Source organism: Lynx canadensis, chromosome B1 (assembly GCF_007474595.2).
Source record: "Lynx canadensis isolate LIC74 chromosome B1, mLynCan4.pri.v2, whole genome shotgun sequence".
In the NCBI taxonomy this organism is placed as follows: Eukaryota; Metazoa; Chordata; class Mammalia; order Carnivora; family Felidae; genus Lynx; species Lynx canadensis.
In genome coordinates, this window is record NC_044306.2 from 78,002,037 (window position 1) to 78,024,767 (window position 22,731).

At 36.1% G+C, this 22,731-nt stretch overlaps 1 protein-coding gene across 1 annotated transcript in view; it reads left to right on the forward strand.

Moving 5' to 3' along the window:
- Positions 1-22,731, forward strand: part of IQCM (IQ motif containing M) — a 390,946-nt gene that overhangs the window by 188,309 nt on the left and 179,906 nt on the right. The window contains exon 9 of the mRNA XM_030312945.1: positions 8,878-9,025. Coding sequence (XP_030168805.1) covers positions 8,878-9,025 — 148 coding nt within the window. The remainder of the gene's footprint in view (positions 1-8,877; positions 9,026-22,731) is intronic.

The window sequence follows — 22,731 nt, forward strand, 5'->3', positions numbered from 1 at the left end:
CTTCCTAATCTTTTGATAAACTCCAACTCATCTTTCAAGATCTTCCTTGCATATATGTGCTTAGACAGTGTCTCAGGTCCGTTAAGCAGTAATTATCTTTCTATCCTTTTGGTCATTCTTGTGCTCAGCTATCTATATTGTGACCTTTATATACATGTCTGTCATAAGTAATACAAATATGTGACCTATTTGGAAGAATATACTCTTTATTTTTATATTTATAGCATTACACTATTTTGACATGTAATATACTCTATGATTTTAACTCTTTGCACTTATTATCTGCTTTTTTTCTTGTTTGTTTAGTTTTTTTATATGTTTACATTGTTTCCGTTTTGTTTGCTACTGTGTTTGATTGCCTAGAATAGTGATTAGTACACGGTAAGTATTCAGTAAATATGTATTGAGTGGATGAATTAATTCAACAAAATATAGTTATAGAAATTTATCAGGACACTCCCAATGATTCATATTTATATGTAGAAAGAAATAATGTATATGCATATGTGTATATATATATATACACACACATATATATAAGTACATAATATATAATATATATCATATGGTTATATATCACATATATGATTATGTATTTATATTATGATTTAATTTAATTATAGAATTTCTTGCGTTAGAGTGAATTATAGAGTCATCCATCACCTCTGGTAGAGAAAAGAGTCTTAGTAAACTTAGAGAGCAAGAATGGGCCCAAGAGAATGGTGAAAAGGAGAGACAAGTAAAATGCTGAATTTCTACATAGAGGTAGAATTTGAAATGGAAAGAATGGGAAGCACTTTTAACGGGTTGGAGCCAGTTTAAACTAGACTGTTGACTTTGACTTGGTTATAAAATTTGTTACGATCACTGATTTTCTTTTTTATTATATCACTCGTATGGTGCTTTGTATGTTGGATGACTGCTCTGTTTATATGGTGAATGTTGTCTTGCCTGCTGTTGAACAGCTAGTGCAGCAGGCCTGTAATGCACACATCGTCAGGTTCCAGGACTGTGCCTGTATACAGGGTTGCAGTTGGGGGAATTCTTGATAGAGTTTCTGCCCTGGAGGCTGTGCAGCAAATCACTGGATAATTGTCGGCACCATGGCAATCCCTGCGCTGGAAGACTTCCATGGTCATATTGTTTGGCTACTGCTTCAGATCTTGTAGCCGTGGACAGTGTCTATGAGAATGTCACTTTACGATACCTCAAGAGAATGTACAATTTCCACCATTTTCTGTGAAATGCTCCAGCTTGGGTTTACTTAGAAATAATGAAGCAACATTGAATTAGATCAGTCATAAGGGTACCACAAGGTTGCTGCATTTAAGTACCAGAATTGTTTCCACTATTGAAAGTGTCCTTTTCCTTTTAAAAACTCTGTGTTGTTTGCATGTGTTTTGGAATAATTAATAATGATCTTTAAAAAAAACTATAAAGATACAAAAACAGTATTTTTCTGAGTATAATGCCTCTAAGATTTTACTTAATTTTAATATTTTTTCTATGAATAGTTATAATTTAAATTTTTAAATTTTAGGCTTATATTGATAATATTCATTTGCTATTTGCCAAACATACTGAAATCCTAGGGCACTTGAAAAGCTGATGGTTGCAATAAGAAAGTGTTCAAATTGAATTTTGAATAAATATTTGTTATTTTTGAATAAATATTTGTTGAATAAATAAACTTGGGATACTTCTGGAAAATCTAAGGTTTAAGGTTATGATAGCAATACTCCATACATAGGCCAGTGGTTTTTAACCTTTTGGAGGTTATAGAATCCTTTGAAAGTTCAATAGATTATAGATTTTCTCTCATTATCTCAAAACACAAAACAGAAACAATAAGAAAATACTTAAGCCCATACATAGGCCCTATGGCACAGGTGACATGGATCAGAAAGGTTTTATTACGTAAGTCTGCTAGCTCCCAGACACCAGGGGAACTGTGTTCTTTATTTAAGATTACTTAAAAAAATTAGTAACAGTTACTACTGGATCCAATTTCTTGCCTGGTGTGTGATATCATAGAGCATATAGTCCAGAGATATATGCAGATAACTAAAAGAAGTGTTGGGTACTAATAGAGAAATTAGAAAGTCCATTTAATCCAAAAGGCTGTGTCTGGTGTAGGGGTTGGATAGTGCCTATACATTGAGATCTGGAAAATGAGGGGAGGTTATGTTTTGTCAGGTCATCTGAGAGGCTCAGAGTGTTGTAGGCACAGGGAAAGACAATATCAATGGCCTTAGGTGAGATAGAACATTGAGGGGCTAGGGGTTGGTTGGGAGGACAGTGGCAGTAGACGACGCTGAGATAGCAGTTAGATTACGCATTTTCTTAAAAATCAGGCTCAGGAGTTTATGCTTTTATTTAGTATATGGGAATGGATGACTTTAAAGGAAATCAGTGATATTAACAGATTTGCCTTTTAGAAAAATTACTGTCTCTGGGTAGTGAATTGGGGAAGAGGAAGAGAGGACAACTAATATACTTTGTCAATAATTCAGTGTGTGATAATGGTGGCTTGAGTTAGGGATGGAGAGATGGAGCAAAGATAGGACATTGGGTTTAAATGGACTTGAAGGTAAGGGAGAGGGAGGAGTCAAGAACAGTTCCTCAGTTTTTGTGGTCTTTGTCTTGGGCAACCCAGTGGATGATTGTGAAATACAGAAGTTAAGAGGAAGAGCAGGTAGGAGTGGGGCATAAAGGAAAGGAGAGTCCAAGTTTTAACACTGACTTTGAACTACCTGTGGGAAATCTTTGAGATGTCTGGGAAGAAGTTGAATATATGGGTCCAAAACTCAGAAGGAAGATTGGCCCATAAGGAAACATTTAGAATTCATCAGTAGTTCTTAAATTCTTTTCCACCTTAACACACTTGAGGAAGATGATAAAACCTTCCCACTCATGAAAGTAGCTCCATTTAGCAATGATTCTCATGTTACCTCTGAGAAAGCTCTTTACCCAGGTGACTAGATGGCTCTCTTCATTCATGTCTGTGCTAATTAACCTGTGTTAATTATCAAAAAGACTGCCCCATACTACCCCAAAAATAACGTCCAGTCTGGTCACTCCCTATTCCATTTAAAAGACTTTATTGTTTTTCAAACCACTTATTGCCACCCAACACATAGATATTTATTTACTGGATTACTGTTCCTTCCATTATAATGTAACTCCCTGAGACAAAAATTTTGCCTTTTCTGTTTATTAATCTGTTCACAAAGTCTAGAACATTCCTGGCACATATCAGTTCCCTAATTAGTTAATAAATTAATTTAATTAGTTAAAATAAATATATAAATTAAAATAAGTTATTTTCAATATGATAGAGGATTATAATAGTATATCTGGATCAGAAGATGTGAAATTTGAAAAAAAAAACATTTGTAAATATTTTTATTTAGCTCCCTGACCAAGGATAACTTCCTGTACTCTGCCCCCATCCAGAGATTTGAGATTATTATTAGTGATACGAACTGGAGCCACGGGAGTTGATGTATTGTCTGGGGAGAATATATAGAGTAAGGAGAAAAGCAGTTAAAGGGTAAGAGTGAGAAAGCACACTGTTCAGGGGGAAGGCAGATGATGAAAAATCCAGTAACAGTAAAACATTAGCCAGAGGGGTAAGAACAAAACCAGAATATGCTAGATCAAGGAAGTTCAGAGGCAGTCTAAGAAAGAAAGCGGGGTAGCTAGTCTCAAATGCTGCTAGGAATGAAGGTCTAGAGAGAATTTCCTGTCTTTACAATAGTTAGTTCATGGATCACCCTGGCAAGTTTCAGTAGATGTGATATTGGTCACTCCCTATTCCATTTAAAAGACTTTATTGTTTTTCAAACCACTTATTGCCACCCAACACATAGATATTTATTTACTGGATTACTGTTCCTTCCATTATAATGTAACTCCCTGAGACAAAAATTTTGCAAGGAAGCAAGGAAGTGAAATCAAGGAAGTGAAAATATCTAGAGTAGATAAAGATGAGACACTATGAGGTTTAGGGAAAGAAGGGTTAAGATGGAAAATACTTAAGTACATTTAAATGCTTATTGAAAAAGCTAGTAAGAGGAGAAGGTTGATGATATGAGAGATGAGGATAATCCATATTAAAAGGCTAAGAATATTGGAAAGGGGTGTTTTAAGACACCTGACAGGATTAGCCTTAGGTAAGAGAGACATATTTCTGTATTGTAGGACCAAACAGTATTGCTGAGTGTTTAGATTTGGTGATAGGAAGTTGAGATAGCAATAATCTAATGTTTTCTCCTTGGTGAAGTAAGGGACAAGGTCATTTGCTGAGAGCATTTAGAAGGTGAGTTTGAATGTTTGAGGAGATTGAATTTCTATAGAAAATGACAAAAAAGAGAGATGCCTAGGAAAACATGGGTGAATTTTCAGGCCAGGTGAGGTTGGGGATCAAGAATTGAAGTGATACCATCCCTCTAAGTTGCATAATTACCTTTACTAGCTATGAAAAGTAAGGCACAGAGAGTTAACAAAATTTGTCTAAAGTTACACATCCAGCCAGTGGCATACTTGAATTTTGAGCATAAAACTGAAGCCTGTCTGTCTACAGACACTTTAAAGCATTAGACCATTTTGGTAACAGCAGTATTCAGCAATCATTGCAAAATGGTGGAGTCTTTTCTTAGATCAGGCTCAACATAGACATTGGAGTGTCCGGTCAAAAGCCAAATTTAGATTAAAACTACCTTCTAATACTATAAAGCCAATTGGGATGTGATCATATCAGGGGAATGATGCAGAGAGATGCTATATTCATATAAAGGGACACCAATTGTGTGGCAATCAGAAGCTGCTACGTTTTGCAGAGGCGTGTGGGAGGAAAACAAGATTCAGTGATACAGTTGACCAAGAATGTGTACTCACAGTCTTTACACTAAGCAATTAGAGATAGAAGGATTAACCATGTACTTCAAGTATATAATAATCATTCTGACCAAGATTACAGCGGATGACATCAGCAAGTGTTATAGAGAAGAGGCCTAAAAAGAGAAGAACCAATCCCAGGGGAGAGACATTTGCTTTAGCTACATGGGTGTGGCTAAGGGCTTCACTAATTCTTTAGCGGATGGGGAAGTGAATACAAAAATCATACTTAACATTATTTATGGCTTGTATACTTGTAAGTGTGTGTCTATGTATATGTGCTTAAGATAACTCAAATACTCATTTTTTATTTCATTGGGTTTAGTTTAAATTTAAAAATCTTTTCCTGCTTAGTTTTAATAAGGTTTTTGTATAAAGACCCTTTTAGATAATGTCCAATGTAAGTGTTTAACAAGGTACACTTCAGTTAATATACGTGGGTAAGTTACCTGCTTTATTTTAAACATCATTTTTTTCAATATATGAAGTTTATTGTCAAATTGGTTTCTTTTTTTATTTTTTTTATTTTTTAATGTTTATTTATTTATTTATTTATTTATTTATTTTTTTCAATATATGAAGTTTATTGTCAAATTGGTTTCCATACAACACCCAGTGCTCATCCCAAAAGGTGCCCTCCTCAATACCCATCACCCACCCTTCTCTCCCTCCCACCCCCCATCAACCCTCAGTTTGTTCTCAGTTTTTAACAGTCTCTTATGCTTTGGCTCTCTTCCACTCTAACCTCTTTTTTTTTTTTTTCCTTCCCCTCCACCATGGGTTTCTGTTAAGTTTCTCAGGATCCACATAAGAGTGAAACCATACGGTATCTGTCTTTCTCTGTATGGCTTATTTCACTTAGCATAACACTCTCCAGTTCCATACATGTTGCTACAAAGGGCCATATTTCATTCTTTCTCACTGCCACGTAGTACTCCAATGGAGTACACAATAAACATCATTTTTTAAAAGTTAGAAAGTCAATCTGTAGTAAAATATTTGATGTAATATTTCGCAAGTGTTTAAAAAAAACTCCACATGTAAAGACCTCTTACAAACTGATAACAAATATACCATAATAATAGCTTCTCTGTAAAAGTATAAATGGCAAATAAATATGAAAAGAGAGAACTCCTGCTAGTAATCAAAGAAATTAAGCCCTAGTAAGTGTCATATGGTAGTGGAATTATCCAAGCAAGGAATCCATTCCTTACTTCAAAAAACTTTTCTTAATGTTTTATTTTATATTTGAGAGAGAGAGAGAGAGAAAGAGAGAAACAGAGAGTGAGCAGGGGAGGGGCAGAGAGATGGAGACAGAATCTGAAGCAGGCTCCTGGCTCTGAGATGTCAGCACAGAGCCAACACAGGGCTCAAACTCAGGAGCAGTGAGATCATGACCTGAGCCACAGTTGGACACTTAACAGACTGAGCCACCCAGGCACCCCTATTACTTTTTTTAAAAAAGAGAGATGACTACATCAAACAAAAGGCAGACTGAAAGTGCATACTGGAAAAAATTTAAATGTTGATGTGTCATAAGTATGATACGTTTACCTTTTAAGTTAGCATGAATTGGAAAACTATAATTACTAATTTGCAGTGTGTCTTTTAGATTCCAATATTGTTTTTGTAAATATCAATTTGTACATTTTTCTGATAGATTCTATCTTGAGAAATGTTTAGAAATTGGTGGCAGATTTATTAACTGAGATGTACATAGCACCATAGCAGAGGCATATTCCCATGCAGAGGACTGGCAGAGACACACATTGTAATAAGAACCATGGAGATGGACATGGGTGCAGATGCATGGATTATTTTCCTGCAGAACCATGCAGATGAACCATGCAGATCTGACCCAAATTGTTAAACATAAAACCTAGGTAACTTCTGAATGCTTAGATCTGAGGAGTCCCCCACAAGTTGGGTTGTGTCCCCAAAGAGGATCTATTAATTTGGAGGGACAACACACTCAGTGGGTCTGATAGCTGCCCAGTGCTCCTGCTCTCTTAGCAAATGTCATCATCCGTCTAAGAGACACCACTGCAACCAGGATCCTTTTGGCTCATGCTTAAGGGCACAATGAAAACATTGCTTGATTCTTAATTATAAGCAAAGAAACCTGCTAACAGACTTAAGCAGAGAGATATTGAGGAGAATACTGCGCAGAGGTCTGGAGAACTAAGTTTAGAAACATGAAGGATGATGAAGGTTAGATAGCTATCAGAACTCCAACTACATCCTACATAGAAGGAATCTAATGCAGACACCCAATCCTGGGTATTCCTACCTCCACAATTGCTGCCCTTGAAAAATGGATATTGCTGCCACACTCTACCATGCAAATGGATATACCAGTGTTTTGCATCTAAACCATCACGAGTTTCGATTCAAAATCTGGTGTTGTTGTGGATAATGAACAAAGCTTTAACAGAGGAGGCTTTGATCATTAGTATCTGATGTGTGGCTTCAAATTGTGGGAGGTTTGTTCTGCCTTCCACTAAAATTCATATGGCAGGGAATGCTCCACAAGTGTGACCAATTCATTTATTTTTTAAAATAAAGTGACAGCCTGTGAATAAATGGCAGATTAAAATAAACATTGGGAAATGTTATTAAATGTTGAAAGAAATGTTTTAGGAAAGAAACCAAACAAAAATTCACAGAATGCACGAAAAATACTAAATTCAAGTAAATTAAGAGGAATATAGTGTATAATAAAAGTATGGCTCTGAAGTGTCCTAGTTTTGGGTTCAAGGACCAATTCTGCAACTTACTAACTTAATAGCTATTGCAGAAAACCACCCAATAACTGGGAAACTTATTTAAAGATTTTTTTTCTTTTTGCTTCAGTTTTTTCACTTGTAAAACGGTATACAAGCACATCAAAGGAAAGATGACTCAGAGAAAAATTCATGGGCTTAAACACATCTAAAAAAAGTAATGAAAATAGATATCTTTAATTTAAGAAGTCAAGGGGCACCTGGGTGGCTCAGTCAGTTAAGTGGCCGACTTCGGCTCAGGTCACGATCTCGCTGTCCGTGAGTTTGAGCCCCGCGTCGGGCTCTGTGCTGACAGCTCAGAGCCTGGAGCCTGTTTCAGATTCTGTGTCTCCCTCTCTCTGACTCTCCCCCATTCATGCTCTGTCTCTCTCTGTCTCAAAAATAAATAAACATTAAAAAAATTAAAAAAAAAAGATTTATAATTTAAGAAGTCAAGCACAGGAAAATAATCCTTAAAAAAGGAATTAATAAAGATAAATAGAGAAATTAATGAGCTAGAAATGTAACCAGTAAAAATAATTGAATTGTTAAATATAATGAAACTACTTAGAAAAGAAGAAATCTGAATAGATTGGTTTTTATACTTTAATTTTTCAAGTTTATTGTAGTAGAATATAGAAAATGTATATATAGAAAATATAGTCACAGTTAAAAGGTAAATTGAAAGAACAAAATTTGCACATATGTTGAAAATGATTAATTTATTTAACAGAGTTTTAAAGACATGACAAACTATGGTGAAAAATAAGTAAAGATGCAAACATACAATTTTCAAAAGAAGAAAATGAACGAGAATTTGAGCACCCACCCCTAGTGAATAGCTTAGGCAAGAATCACCATTACAGAAACTGCCTTAAAACTTTTTTTATTCTGGCCAAGTGGGTTACATATATAGAAATCTGGATGTCAACCTAGGAAGCTTTCATGAAAGTATCCATCATTGAAACTCTATGATATGGGAATTACGGGTATCTGATGACAAAACAGTTTATGATGAAGTTCTCTGCACTCCAAAGAGATTATCTTATTCAACAGTGCATGTGTTTAACCAACCTACAGAAATAAACATTAACAAATACATTCATGATTTAAGAAACTGGGTGAAATAGATGAAATGAAAGGGCAAATTCAGATTAAATACACATAAAAGAAATATGTAAATATGGGGCTTTACTGTCTATATTGCTGTTTACAGGCTTTGCATCATGGACCAAATTTGAGAGCAGTTATAAACATGTATCATAGGCTAATCCATCGTGTTAAATATCGACTTGGTCTGTGGAGGACAAGACAAGTTATAAACTTTGTAGAGCTGGAGGAATGGCATGGACAGAAAAAAAAATGTAAGTGGTACAGTCATTTCTGATTTTATTTTAAATTTGGAATTCATTTTAAATATTGAGGTTTTATACATAATTTACATATAATTACCCATAGACACCAAAGGAAAACCATGTTTTATATTGCTGAAAGCTATTGCATTTTATTTATTTTTTAAGTTTTAATTTTTTTAAATTTTCTATTTTCATTTTTTTAATTTTATTAGGCACATCATTTAATGTCTCCAATTCTCCCTTCAAACAATTTATCTAGTGAGTTATAACAGTTATCTCACAAAGAAGTCAAGATGATTAAATCATAAATAGGTACAAAAGGCCAAGAATAGTGCTTGGGAATATAAGTTCTCAATCATATTAGGACTTTTCTCTTATTAGTCAACTTGTAGATCTTCTTTTTTAATTTATTTTTTAAATTTACATCCAAATTAGTTAGCATATAGTGTAACAATGATTTCAGGAGTAGATTCCTTAGTGTCCCTTACCCATTTAGCCCATCCCCCTCCCACAACCCCTCCAGTAACCGTCAGTTTGTTCTCCCTATTTTATGAGTCTCTTCTGTTTGGTCCCCCTCCCTGATTTTATATTATTTTTGTTTCCCTTCCCTTATGTTCATCTGTTTTGTCTCTTAAAGTACTCATATGAGTGAAGTCATATGATTTTTGTCTTTCTCTGACTAATTTTCACTTAGCATAATACCCTCCAGTTCCATCCACGTAGTTGCCAATGGCAAAATTTCATTCTTTTGATTGCTGAGTAATACTCCATTGTATATGTATAACACATCTTCTTTATCCATTCATTCATCAATGGACATTTGGGCTCTTTCCATACTTTGGCTATTGTTGATAGTGCTGGTATAAACATGGGGGTGCATGTGTCCCTTCAAAACAGCACACCTGTATCCCTTGGATAAATGCCTAGTAGTGCAATTGCTGAGTTGTAGGGTAGTTCTATTTTTAGTTTTTTGAGGAACCTCCGTACTGTTTTCCAGAGTGGCTGCACCAGCTTGCATTCCCACCAACAATGCAAAAGAGATCCTCTTTCTCCACATCCTCGCCAACATCTGTGTCTGAGTTGTTAATTTTAGCCATTCTGACAGGTTTGAGGTGGTATCTCGTTGTGGTTTTGATTTGTATTTCCCTGATGATGAGTGATGTTGAGCATTTTTTTTATGTGTCAGTTGGCCATCTGGATGTCTTCTTTGGAGAAGTATCTATTCATGTCTTTTGCCCATTTCTTCACTGGATTATTTGTTTTTTGGGTGTTGAGTTTGATAAGTTCTTTGTAGATTTTGGATACTAACCCTTTATCTGATATGTCATTTGCAAATATCTTCTCCCATTCTGTCGGTTGCCTTTTAGTTTTGCTGATTGTTTCTTTCGCTGTGCAGAAGCTTTTTATTGTGATGAGGTCCAGTAGTTCATTTTGCTTTTGTTTCCCTGCCTCTGGAGGTGTGTTGAGTAAGAAGTTGCTGCGGCCAAGATCAAAGAGGTTTTTGCCTGCTTTCTCCTTGAGGATTTTGATGGCGTCCTGTCATACATTGAGGTCTTTCATCCATTTTGAGTTTATTTTTGTGTATGGTGTAAGAAAGTGGTCCAGGTTCATTCTTCTGCATGTCACTGTCCAGTTTTCCCAGCACCACTTGCTGAAGAGACTGTCTTTATTCCACTGGATATTCTTTCCTGCTTTGTCAAAGATTAGTTGGCCATATGTTTGTGGGTCCATTTGTGGGTTCTCTCTTCTGTTCCATTGATCTGAGTGTCTGTTCTTGTGCCAGTACCATATTGTCTTGATGATTCCAGCTTGGTAGTATAGCTTGAAGTCTAGGATTGTGATGCCTCCTGCTTTGGTTTTCTTTTTCAAGATTGCTTTAGCTATTCGGGACCTTTTCTGGTTCCATACAAATTTTAGGATTATTTGTTCTAGCTCTGTGAAGAATGCTGGTGTTACTTTGATAGGGATTACATTGAATATGTAGATTGCTTTGGGTGGTATCGAAATTTTAACAATATTTGTTCTTCCCTATCCAGGAGCATGGAATCTTTTTCCATTCTTTTGTGTCTTCTTCAATTTCTTTCATAAGCTTTCTATAGTTTTCAGTGTATAGATTTTTCACCTCTTTGGTTAGATTTATTCCTAGGTATTTTCTGTTTTTTTTGTGCAACTGTAAATGGGATCGATTCCTTGATTTCTCTGTCACTTCATTGTTGGTGTATAGGAACACAACTGATTTCTGTGCATTGATTTTATATCCTGCAACTTTGCTGAATTCATGAATCAATTCTAGCAGTTTTTTGGTGGAATCTTTTGGGTTTTCCATATAGAGTATCATGTCATCTACGAAGAGTGAAAGTTTGACTCCTCCTGGCTGATTTGGATGCCTTTTATTTCTTTGTGTTGTCTTATTGCAGAGGCTAAGACTTCCAATACTATGTTGAATAACAGTGATGAGAATGGACATCCATGTCTTGTTCCTGACTTAGGGGGAAAGCTCTCAGTTTTTTCCCCATTGAGGATGATATTAGCATTGGGTGTTCATAGAGGTACGCGCTTCTATCCCTACTTTCTTGAGGGTTTTTATCAAGAAAGATGCTGTATTTTGTCAAATGCCTTTCTGCATCTATTGAGAGGATCATATGGTACTTTTCCTTTCTTTTATTGAGGTGATGATTCACATTAATTGTTTTGCGGATACTGAACCAGCCCTGCATCCCAGGTATAAATCTCACTTGGTCGTGGTGAATAATTTTTTTAATGTATTGTTGGAGCTGATTGGCTAATATCTTGTTGAGATTTTTGCATCCATTTTCATCAAAGAAATTGGTCTATAGTTCTGCTTTTTCGTGGGGTCTCTGTCTGGTTTTAGAATCAAGGTAATGCTGGCTCATAGAGAGAGTTGGAAGTTTTCCTTCCATTTCTATTTTTTGGAACAGTTTCAAGAGAATAGGTATTAACTCTCCTTAATGTTTGGATAGAATTCCCTGGAAAGCAATCTGGGCCCTGGACCTCTTGTTTTTTGGCAGATTTTTTTATTACTAATTCGAGTTCCTTACTAGTTATGGGTCTGTTCAAATCATCTATTTCTCCTGTTTCAGTTTTGGTAGTGTATATGTTCCTAGGAATTTGTCCATTTCTTCCAGATTACCCATTTTATTGGCATGTAATGCTCAAAATATTCTCTTGTTATTGTTTTTATTCTGTTGTTTTTTATTGTGATCTCTCCTCTTCCTTCTTGATTTTATTTATTTGGGTCCTTTCCTTTTTTCTTTTTGATCAAACTGGCTACTGGTTTATCAATTTTGTTAATTCTTTCAAAGAACCAGCTTCTGGTTTCATTGATCTGTTCTACTGTTTTTTTGGTTTTGATAGCATTAATTTCTGCTCTAATCTTTATTATTTCCTGTCTTCTGCTGGTTGGGGTTTACTGCTGTTCTTTTTCCAGCTCCTTAAGGCGTAAGGTTAGGTTGTGTATCTGAGATCTTTCATCCTTCTTTAGGAAGGCCTGGATTGCTATATACTTTCCTCTTATGACCGCCTTTTGCTGCCTCCCAGAGGTTTTGGGTGTGGTGTGTTATTATTTTCTTTGGCATCCATGTACTTTTTAATTTGCCCTTTAACTTTTTTGGTTAGCCCATTCATTCTTTAGTAGGATGTTCTTCAGTCTCCAAGTATTTGTTACCTTTCCAAATTTTTTCTTGTGGTTGATTTTGAGTTTCATAGCGTTGTGGTCTGAAAATATGCACGGTATGATCTCGATCTTTTTGTACTTACTTAGGGCTGATTTGTGTCCCAGTATATGGTCTATTCTGCAGAATGTTTCATGTGCACTGGAGAAGAATGTGTATCTGCTGCTTTAGGATGAAATGTTCTGAATATATCTGTTAAGTCCATCTGGTCCAATGTATCATTCAAAGCCATTGTTTCCTTGTTGATTTTTGACTAGATGAGCTGTCCATTGCTGTTAACGGGTGTTGAAGTCTCCTACTATTATGGTATTATTATCGATGAGTTTCTTTATGTTTGTGATTAATTGATTTATAATTTGGGTGGTCCCATCATTTGGCACATAAATGTTTACAATTGTTAGGTCTTCTTGGTGGATAGACCCCTGTATATGATATAATTCCCTTCTGCATCTCTTGATACAGTCTTTATTTTGAAGTCTAGATTGTCTGATATAAGTATGGCTACTCTGGATTTCTTTTGTTCACCATTAGTATGATAGATGGTTCTCCCTCCCTTATTTTCAATCTGAAGGTTGTCTTTAGGTCTAAAGTGGGTTCTTGTAAACAGCATATAGATGGATCTTGTTTTCTTCTCCATTCCCTTACCCTATGTCTTTCATTGGAGCATTGAGTCATTGACATTTAGAGTGAGTACTGAAAGATATGAATTTATTGCCATTATGATACTTGTAGAGTTGAGTTTCTGGTGGTGTTCTCTGGTCCTTTGTAATCTGTGTTGCTTTTGGTATTTACTTATTTTATATGTATATATTCATCTTTTCTCCCCTCAGAGAGTCCCCCTTAAAATTTCTTGCATGGCTGGTTTAGTGGTCACAAACTCCTTTAAATTTATTTGTCTGGGAAACTTTTTATCTCTCCTTCTATTTTGAAGGACAGCCTTGCTGGATAAAGAATTCTTGGCTGCATATTTTTCTGATTCAGCACACTGAATATATCCTGCCACTCCTTCTGGCCTGCCAAGTTTTTGTGGATAGGTCTGCTGCAAAATGATCTGTCTTCCCTTGTATATTAGGGATTTTTTTTTCCCTTGCTGCTTTCATGATTCTCTCCTTGCCTGAGTATTTTGTGAATTTGACTATGATAACCCTTGTTGATGGTCAGTTTTTTGTTGAACCTAATGGTCCTCTGTGCTTCCTGGATTTTGATGTCTGTGTCTTTCCCCAGGTTGGGAAAGTTTTGCGCTATGATTTACTCACATAACCCTTCTACCCCTATTTCTCTCTCTTCCTCTTCTGGTACCCCTATGATTCTGATATTGTTCCTTTTTAATGAGTCATTGATTTTTCTAATTCTTAAATTGTGCTCTTTTGCCTTAATCTCCCTTTTTTTTTCTGCTTCATAGTTCTTTATAACTTTGTCCTCTATATTGCTGATTCTCTGTTCTGCCTCATACATCCTGCCGCCACTGCATCATCCGTGATTGCGGCTCAGGTTATAGAATTTTTAATTTCATTCTGGCTATTTTTTACTTCTTTTATCTCTGCAGAAAGGTATTCTAATCTATTTTTGACTCCAGCTAGTATTCATATTATCATGATTCTAAATTCTGGTTCAGGACATCTTGCTTGTATCTGTGTTGGTTAAATTCCCTGGCTGTCGTTTCTTTGTGCTCTTTCTTTTGGGGTGAATTCATTCGTTTTGTCATTATGAAGGGAGAAAAGGAATTAACCAGGTATAAAATTGAAATAAAAAGTTAAAATTAAGAAATATTAAAATTAGAAATTAAACCACACACAGACACAAATCGAATAGATGATGCTAGATCCTAGGTGTGTTTTGGTCTGGGTGTTTGAAAGTGGTTGACAGATTAGAGAAAGAAAATGCGGGGGGGGGGGGAGAAGAAGAAGAAAAAGAAGAAAATCGTTTGACATTTGAAAAATGAATACACTGAAGTAGACTAAAAGAGATGACGGGGGTAAAATAGAATTTGAAAAATACACACAAAAGTAAAGAATATAGTGGAAAAATTTAAAGAAAAATATTTTTAATACAAATTAAAGTTAATATGAATTTTTTATTTCTCTATATTCAAGAAAAAAAAGAAAGGAAAAGAGAAAAAGAGAAAAAAGAAATCGTTTGAAAATTTGAAAAAGTGAATACACTGTAGTAGACTAAATCAAATTATGGACGTAAAATAGAATTGAACAATTTACATAGAAGCAAAATATGGTAAAAAATTAAGAAAAATATTTTTAATAGAAATTGAAAGTAAAATGAAGTTTTTCACCTTTCTACATTCAAGAAAAGAAAAGAAACAAAAACAAAAAACAAAAAGAAAGAAGAAAAAAGGAAATTGGTTTGAAAATTTGAAACGGTGAATATACTGAAGTAGACTAAAACAAAATGATGGAAGTAAATAGAAATTGAAAAAATTTACACAAAAGTAAAAAATATAATAATAAAAATTAAAGAAAAATATTTTTAATTAAAAATTGAAAATAAAAATGAATTTTTTCTCTTCCTGTATTCAAGAAAATGTAAAAGAGAAAAAGAAAACAAAAGAAAGAAAATTGAATAGATGAACCTGGTCACAGATTGAAGTAGGACTGAAATTACTTCGTTTTCCCCTAGAAGTTAGTCTATGTAGCGCTTTATAGGCCATAAACTAAGTCGGCGGTGAGACTTGTTTCTTGAAGAGGGAAGTTGGCCCAGTTCGGCAGGGCTCAGTGTAACAGCTCTGCTCTCCACTAGTTGGCGCTGCTAGCCTACTGGGGTGGATTGTTGGCGGTGCTTGTAGGTGTGTATGCGCATGCGCGGGAGGGGTGACCATGGCACCATTCGGCTACCAGTCTGTTCTCCGGGATCAGAAATCACGCACCTGTCCTCTGTCTTCAGCTTTCGTCCACGTCCCGCTTTTTCACTCTCCCTGACCAGGCCCCAGGCAGTACCTCTCTCCCAAGTTTTGTCTCAGATGCGGCTGTTTTCCCTGGCCCCTTACTTCTGAAGGACTGCGGCTATGACCCGTTCCGCCCCTCTGTGGGAGGGTCTCACTGAGCAATGGCCGAATGCCAGCTGCACCCAGGAGTGCCTGCTGGACCCTGCTGCTGCCAGTGCCCCAAGACTGCGGCCAGGTGCCAGCCCGCCCCAGAAAAAGTTTGTGAGATATTATAGCGGCAGCTTTTCAGGGATTATGGAAAATCACAACACACATCTGACACCAGGCTTCACCCTTAACGGCCTTGTTCCAACACCAGCGGATGTGGCCGTTTTCTGGGGTCTGCTGGGACCAGGTGGCTTCAACAGTCTCTACCAAATGCCCTTCTAGCAGTGGAACCGCTTTTCCCCGTGTGGCCTGAGAACCTCCTGGACCCCACTCTGTTCCTGGGGATTCGTCTTTCCCACCAGAGCACCACCAGGTATTGAGCTGTGGAGCTGCAGACTTTGCCTTGCCGTTGTTTACAGTCTTAATGGGATTTAAACCTTCTCCTTTCTCCTTTCTCCCTTTTTAGTTTAGTCCCTGCGGCTGTTTCCAGTTTTCCACTTTCTCTCCAGCTGCTTTGGGGAGGGGTGCTTTTCCCGTATTCTCCCCCCTCCCCAGTCTCCGTCCTCTCTCCGTCCCCAAAAGCGGTTCCCTACCCTCTGAGGCTTCTCGCTCCCCAAACTCACCTGTCCGTGCCACATACCTGCTGAATTCTGTGGTTCAGGTTGTGCAGATTGTTGTGTTAATCCTCCCATCAGTTTTCTAGGTGTGTAGGATGGTTTAGTGTTGGTCTGGCTGTATTTCATGGACGCGAGACACAGAAAAAACTTCCATGCTGTTCCGCCATCTTGGCTCCTCCCCCATCTATTTTTTAAGTTTTTTAAAAACAGTTTTTATTTAAATTCCAGTTAGTTAACATACAGGGTAATATTAATTTCAGGTGTACAATATAGTGACTCAATACTTCCATGTAACACTGGTGGCTATTTGCATTTTAAAGTGATGTATTGTATATTTGGCTTAATTTATTAGGATCTTGTGTTTATAAACAACAGAAAACCCATCTGGTTAACCAAAGCAAAAAGAAAATTTATAGGAAAAATATAGGAAAAATAGTTAAAGAATCAGATTTCACACAGAATTTGAAACAGAGCTACTCCAGAGATTTAGGGAGCAAAAAGTAAGGGGAAAAAAATCTCTATTTGTCCTTGGGAGACAGATAAGCTCTTGTCACTTACAAGACTTTTTTGTTTCTATGCTTTAAATTCAAATTCCAGGGAGAGAACATCTGATTAGCTTAATTTGAATCATGAATCCAACACTCTGCCATGGGAGGGCAGAGAATTTTGCTGGAGTTTCACAGAGGTTATATCCACTGGGGAAGGGTAGCTCCCCAAAGGAAAATTACATACTGCTAACAGAAAAATAGCTAATGGACACCAAGCAGGCTAAATAGGTATCTATTATGTGTTGCTTGTTAGTGTTGAAATTCTGTTCACAGAACAAGTTCCTCAATTTATATCTTAGCTTTCAGAGAGCCTGGTTCCTATTATATTTAATGAATTTACATTGCTTAGGATTAGGATGGACATTACAGCCAGTTTCTTGATTAAAAAAATAATAAATGAAGACTTCTGGTTTCGGTTCCACATGTAAGGAGCCTGGAAGTCTCCACTCCATTTTAACATGTAAAAAAGCTGAATATACTAAGAAATTAACTTCTCATGGATCTATAAGAGATGGGAAAAGACAGAGAAAACTGGTTAAAGAGATAGACACTCAAATACAGGGAGTTGCAGTTACCAGAGCAGAGACTGGTGAGTGGAAATTGATATGGGGAGAAACAAGGGTTGGCAAAGATATGGAGAAAAGTAATCCTCTTGCACTGTTGGTGGGAATGCAAACCAGTGCAGCTACTGTGGAAAACAGTATGGAAGTTCCTCAAAAAATTAAAAATAGAACTACCATACAATCTAGTCACTGCACTACTGGGTATTTACCCAAAGAATACAGAAACACTAATTCGAAAAGATGTGTGCATCCATGTATTTATTGTAGCATTATTAAAATAGCCAAATTATGGAAGTAATGAAAGTGGCCATTGATAAATGAATGGATAAAGAAGAAAAGAAATGGTACATATACACAATGGAATATTACTGAGCCATAAAAACTAATGAAATCTTGCCATTAGAACAGCATGGTCAGATCTAGAATGAATGCCAAGTGAAATAACTCAATCAGAGAAAGACAAATACTATGATTTCACTCATATGTGGAATTGGATAAAATGAATGAACAAAGTAAAAAAGAAACAAAAAATCAGACCTTTGGAGAACAAACTGGTGGTTACCAGAGGGATGTGGGAGAGGGGGGGTGAAATAGGTGAAGGGACTGAGAGTACACTTACCATGATGAGCACTGAGTAATGACTGCGTAGAGCTGTTGAATCACTATACTGTACATCTGAAACAAATGTAACACTGTATATTAATTATACCATATTTAAAGTCAAATTTTAAAAAAGAAAAGAAAAAAGAAATTGGTATGAGAACCAGCACCAATTAGGAAAAATGAGCTGTCATTGGCAAATAGCTGGAGGCTCAGTGTGAACAATCCCAAGAGTTAAACAAAAAACAACAACAACAACAGCAAAAACTCCAAGAGGACCCATCATAAGAAGACCACCACAGTGTTGTGATAGTTACTCCAGGAAAATTGAGCAGATTCCCACAGTAATATCAGAGAGACAGAACCATTTTGAAATTTGCCAGATCACACTCTTCTTTACATGGCCTACCTTCAAGGGAAATTAGTTAACTGGAGCCTAACCTGCTGGGTTATTTTCAGAGCTTAACTGACGTGGTGAAGGGCAATACCCAACTTCAGTCCATTCTGGCCTTCCTGTCCCACCTATAGGGGGAGAAAAAAGGTCCTGAGAAACACTTGTATAGTTCACAGTCCAGAGAGATACAGGGATATTAAGAGACTGAGACCTTATCATAGGTCTATAGAACATTTCCTCCCACACATTCAATCACAGTACTAGAGGCCTATTTACAGCTTACCTGATATATCATGTCTGGGTATCAAGAAAAAATTACAAAGTATACAAAAAGGCAAAAACTACAATCTGAATAGCTAGAGCAAACATCAGAACCAGACATGGCAGTGACGTCAGAGTTATCACACCAGGGATATAAAACAACTATGATTAATATGCTCCAGGCTCTCATGGGTAAAGTAGACAGCATGCAAAAGATATATGGGCGATGTAACTGGAGAGATAGAAATACTGAGAAAGAACCAAAAAGAACTAGAGATAAGACTAACAGAAATGAGGAATGCCTTTGATGGGCTTGTTAGTAGATTGGACATGGCTGAGGACAGACTGTCTGAGCTAAAGGATATACCAGTAGAATCCTTGAAAATCAAAAAAACAAAGAGTAAAAAGACTGAAAAAAAAATACCTGAACAAAATATCCAGGGACTATGGGACAACTACAAAAGGAGTAACATGGATAATGGGAATATCAGAAGGAGAAGAAAGAGAGGAAAGAACCGTAGAAATATTTAAAACAATAATGACTGAAAATTTCCCCAAATTATTCTTAGACACCAAACCACAGATCCAAGAAGCTCAGGCAACACCGAGCAGAATAAATTCCAGAAACTACAACATTTTTGATGTAGGCATATCATCTTCAAACTACAGAAAATCAAAGATTAAAAAAAATCCTGAAAGAAGCCATGGAAAAAAATTCCTTTCCTATAGAGGTAGAAAGATAAGAATTACATTCAATCTATCAGAAACCATATCAATAGACACCTCACTAAAGAAGATACACAGATGACAAGTGTTTGGAATGATGCTCCACATCATATGTTATCAGGGAAATTCATATGAAAACAGAGATACCACTACACCCTTATTAGAATGGCTGAAATCCAGAACACTGTCAATATGATATGCTGGTAAGGATGTGGAACAACAGGAACTATAGTTTATTGTTAAAGAGAATGCCAGTGATACAGCCATTTTGGAAACAGTTGGTGGTTTCTTATAAACTAAAACATACTGTTACCAAAAAATCCAGCAATAAATGCCCCTTGGTGTTTACCCATAGGCATTGAAAACTTATGTCCACACAAATTAAGCTTTACTCACAGACATTGAAAATTTATATCCACACAAAACCTGCACATGTATGTATATATCTACTTTTCATAATTGCCAGAGATTGCAGCAACCAAGATGTCCTTCAGTAAATGAATGGATAAACTGTGGTACATCTGGACAAGGGAGTTTATTTAGCTGTAAGAGGAAATGAGCTATCAAGCCATGAAAAGACATGGAAGAATCTTAAATGCGGATTACTAACTGAAAGAAGCCAATCTGAATAGTTCATGCACTGTATACTTTCAACCATATGACATTCTAGAAAAGGCAAAACTGGAGAAAATCAAGATTGATATTTGCCAGGAACGAGATGGGGTTGGGAGGAGGGATGTGGCAGAATATAGAGGATTTTTAAGGCAGTGAAACTATTCTGCATAATACTGCATGATGGATACATGTCATTATACATTTGTCCAAACCCATAGAATTTGCAACACTAAGAGTGAATTATGCAGTAAACTGTGGACCTTAGTGATTGTGATGTATCATCCTTGGTAACAAATGTAGCACTCTGATGTGTGATGTTGATAATGAAAAGAGGCTATGCTTATGTGGAGGTAGTGGGTATGTGAGAAATCTCTGTACCTTCTTCATTTTGTTGTCAACTTAACACTGCCCTTTAAAAAATTGTCTTTAAAAAAACAAAACAAAAACAACAAAATGATGCAGATATATTATATTTAATCGAAATGAGCATCTTACTGCTTTATTATAGTGCTACATTTTTTTATATAGTTTAATCATGAAATGTGGATTTCACAGTGGACTATAACTTCCATGAAGACAGGGACTGTATCTGTTTGCTTAATTAATAAATAGACACTATTAGGAAATGCCTGTTTTATCAAAGGATCCGAAATATTTGTTGATAGTTTTTATCAAGTTTATTACTTAGGCTAAAATTGCTGAAAGATATTTACAAATAACCAGAATTCTTTGAGTTAGAACGACTCCTTTTCTGTAGCTACAAGTTAAGGAATGAAGAAGTCAGAGACAGATTTATACAAGTCACAGAATTAAGTTAGATCAAGTAATGCAGTCCAAAATCTTGGTGTCCAGAGAAAGAAGAAGAAGAGACTAATGTGTTGGAGATGAAAAGATGGGAAGAAAGGAGAAAGAGAAAGCAAGTGAGAGAGACAAGAAAGGGAAAATATTTCTCTCATTAGGAAGTTGCTGGAATTCCTTTGTCTTAAAAATCCTTTAAAAAAAAAAGTGAGTAAGAGAGAGAGAGAGGGAGATTATACTGACATGCACTCAGATTTTACAACTTTTATACATAAACTCTACACCTACTATATACAAAATTCAAAAGATAATTTTTTGTTTTATAATAATTTTGTTTTATTATAATTTTTTACAGTTTTTTTTTCTTTTGTTTTTTTTTTTTTCTTTTTTTTTAAATTGAGGCATTGGATGCCTGGGTTGCTTAGTCGGTTAAGTATCTGACTTTCAATTTCAGCTCAGGTCATGATCTCGTGGTTCATGAGTTCATACCCCGAGTTGGGCTCTGCACTGACACTGTGGAGCCTGCTTGGGATTCATTCTCTCCCTCTCTCCCTCTCTCCCTCTCTCTCCCTCCCTCTCTCAAAATAAATAAATAAATAAATAAATAAATAAATAAATAAATAAATAAATAAACAAACAAACGAACTTTAAAAAATTGAAGTGTAATTGATATATAACATTCTCTTAGTTTCAGGTGTACAACAGGATTCAATATTCATGTATATTGCAAAATGATCATCACAATAAGTCTAGTTAGCATTGGTCACCATACATAGTTTGCAAGTTTTTTTTTTTTTTCTTTTTCTTTTGATGAGAACTTTTAACATTTACTGCCTAGGCAACTTTTAAATATGTAATACAGTGTTATTAATTATAGTTAATAAGAGGTATTCTCAATACTCTTTAATGGACAGTAATTTTATATTCTCTAATTGAGATTACTGTACAAATATTATCATTTTATCAAAATAATTACTAGGACCTTACATTTCTTACAGTTATTACACTGAACACCTTTTCTTTTCCACTCATTTTATATTTTAAGCTACTGACTACCAAATCACATATACTTTCCAAAATACTCCCACTATTTCACACAGTTAGTCTTGTCTTCATCCCCAAGTCTGTCACTAAATTCATTTTTTTAACCTTATAGAATCTTGCTTATTTTTTCTGTTTTACTTTCTTCCCACCATTTCTCCTCTTTGATTTTAGCTGCAGATTTCACCCTCATTGCATCTTAATCTCTCATTTTAAAAAGAGCTAATGTGGTTCATTTTTCTGGTCTGGACTCTGGTGGTTTTGAGCTGAAAATTACATAAAGTCTTAAAAAAAGCCAGAAGGAGCCAAGTGGATACATGGAGGAAGAATGTTCTAGGCAGAGGGAGCCCTAAGCACAAAGGCACAAAGTTGGAGGCTGTTAGTATTGGAGGAAACTATTACTGCCGTTGGAATGGAGCAAGAACAGAGCAGAATGAGATGGGAGAGGTAGCAGGGAGCAGGAGCATAGGCTGTGTCAGGTTTTATAGACCATTGGATTTTACCTTGAAAAGGTTGGAAAGCCCATGGAGGACTGTTATCCAAGGGCTATGATATGACTTATGATTGAACACATTCCTTTGGCTGTTTGTGGAGGATAGGCTGACATGAGGTAAGTACATAAAGGAGTCCAGTCCAGTTAGGACCGATGGTGCTCTGTCCAGTGTAGGATCTAACAGTGGAAGAGAATTAGCTAAATGAATGATTTAAAGAATTACCGACTAAGGCGCCCCTTTGCATTAAGGATTAAGTAACTCTAGAGTCCACAGAATTTGCAAGTTCTTATTTGCCCTTATGTTCCTTAGAAAATTCTCCATCC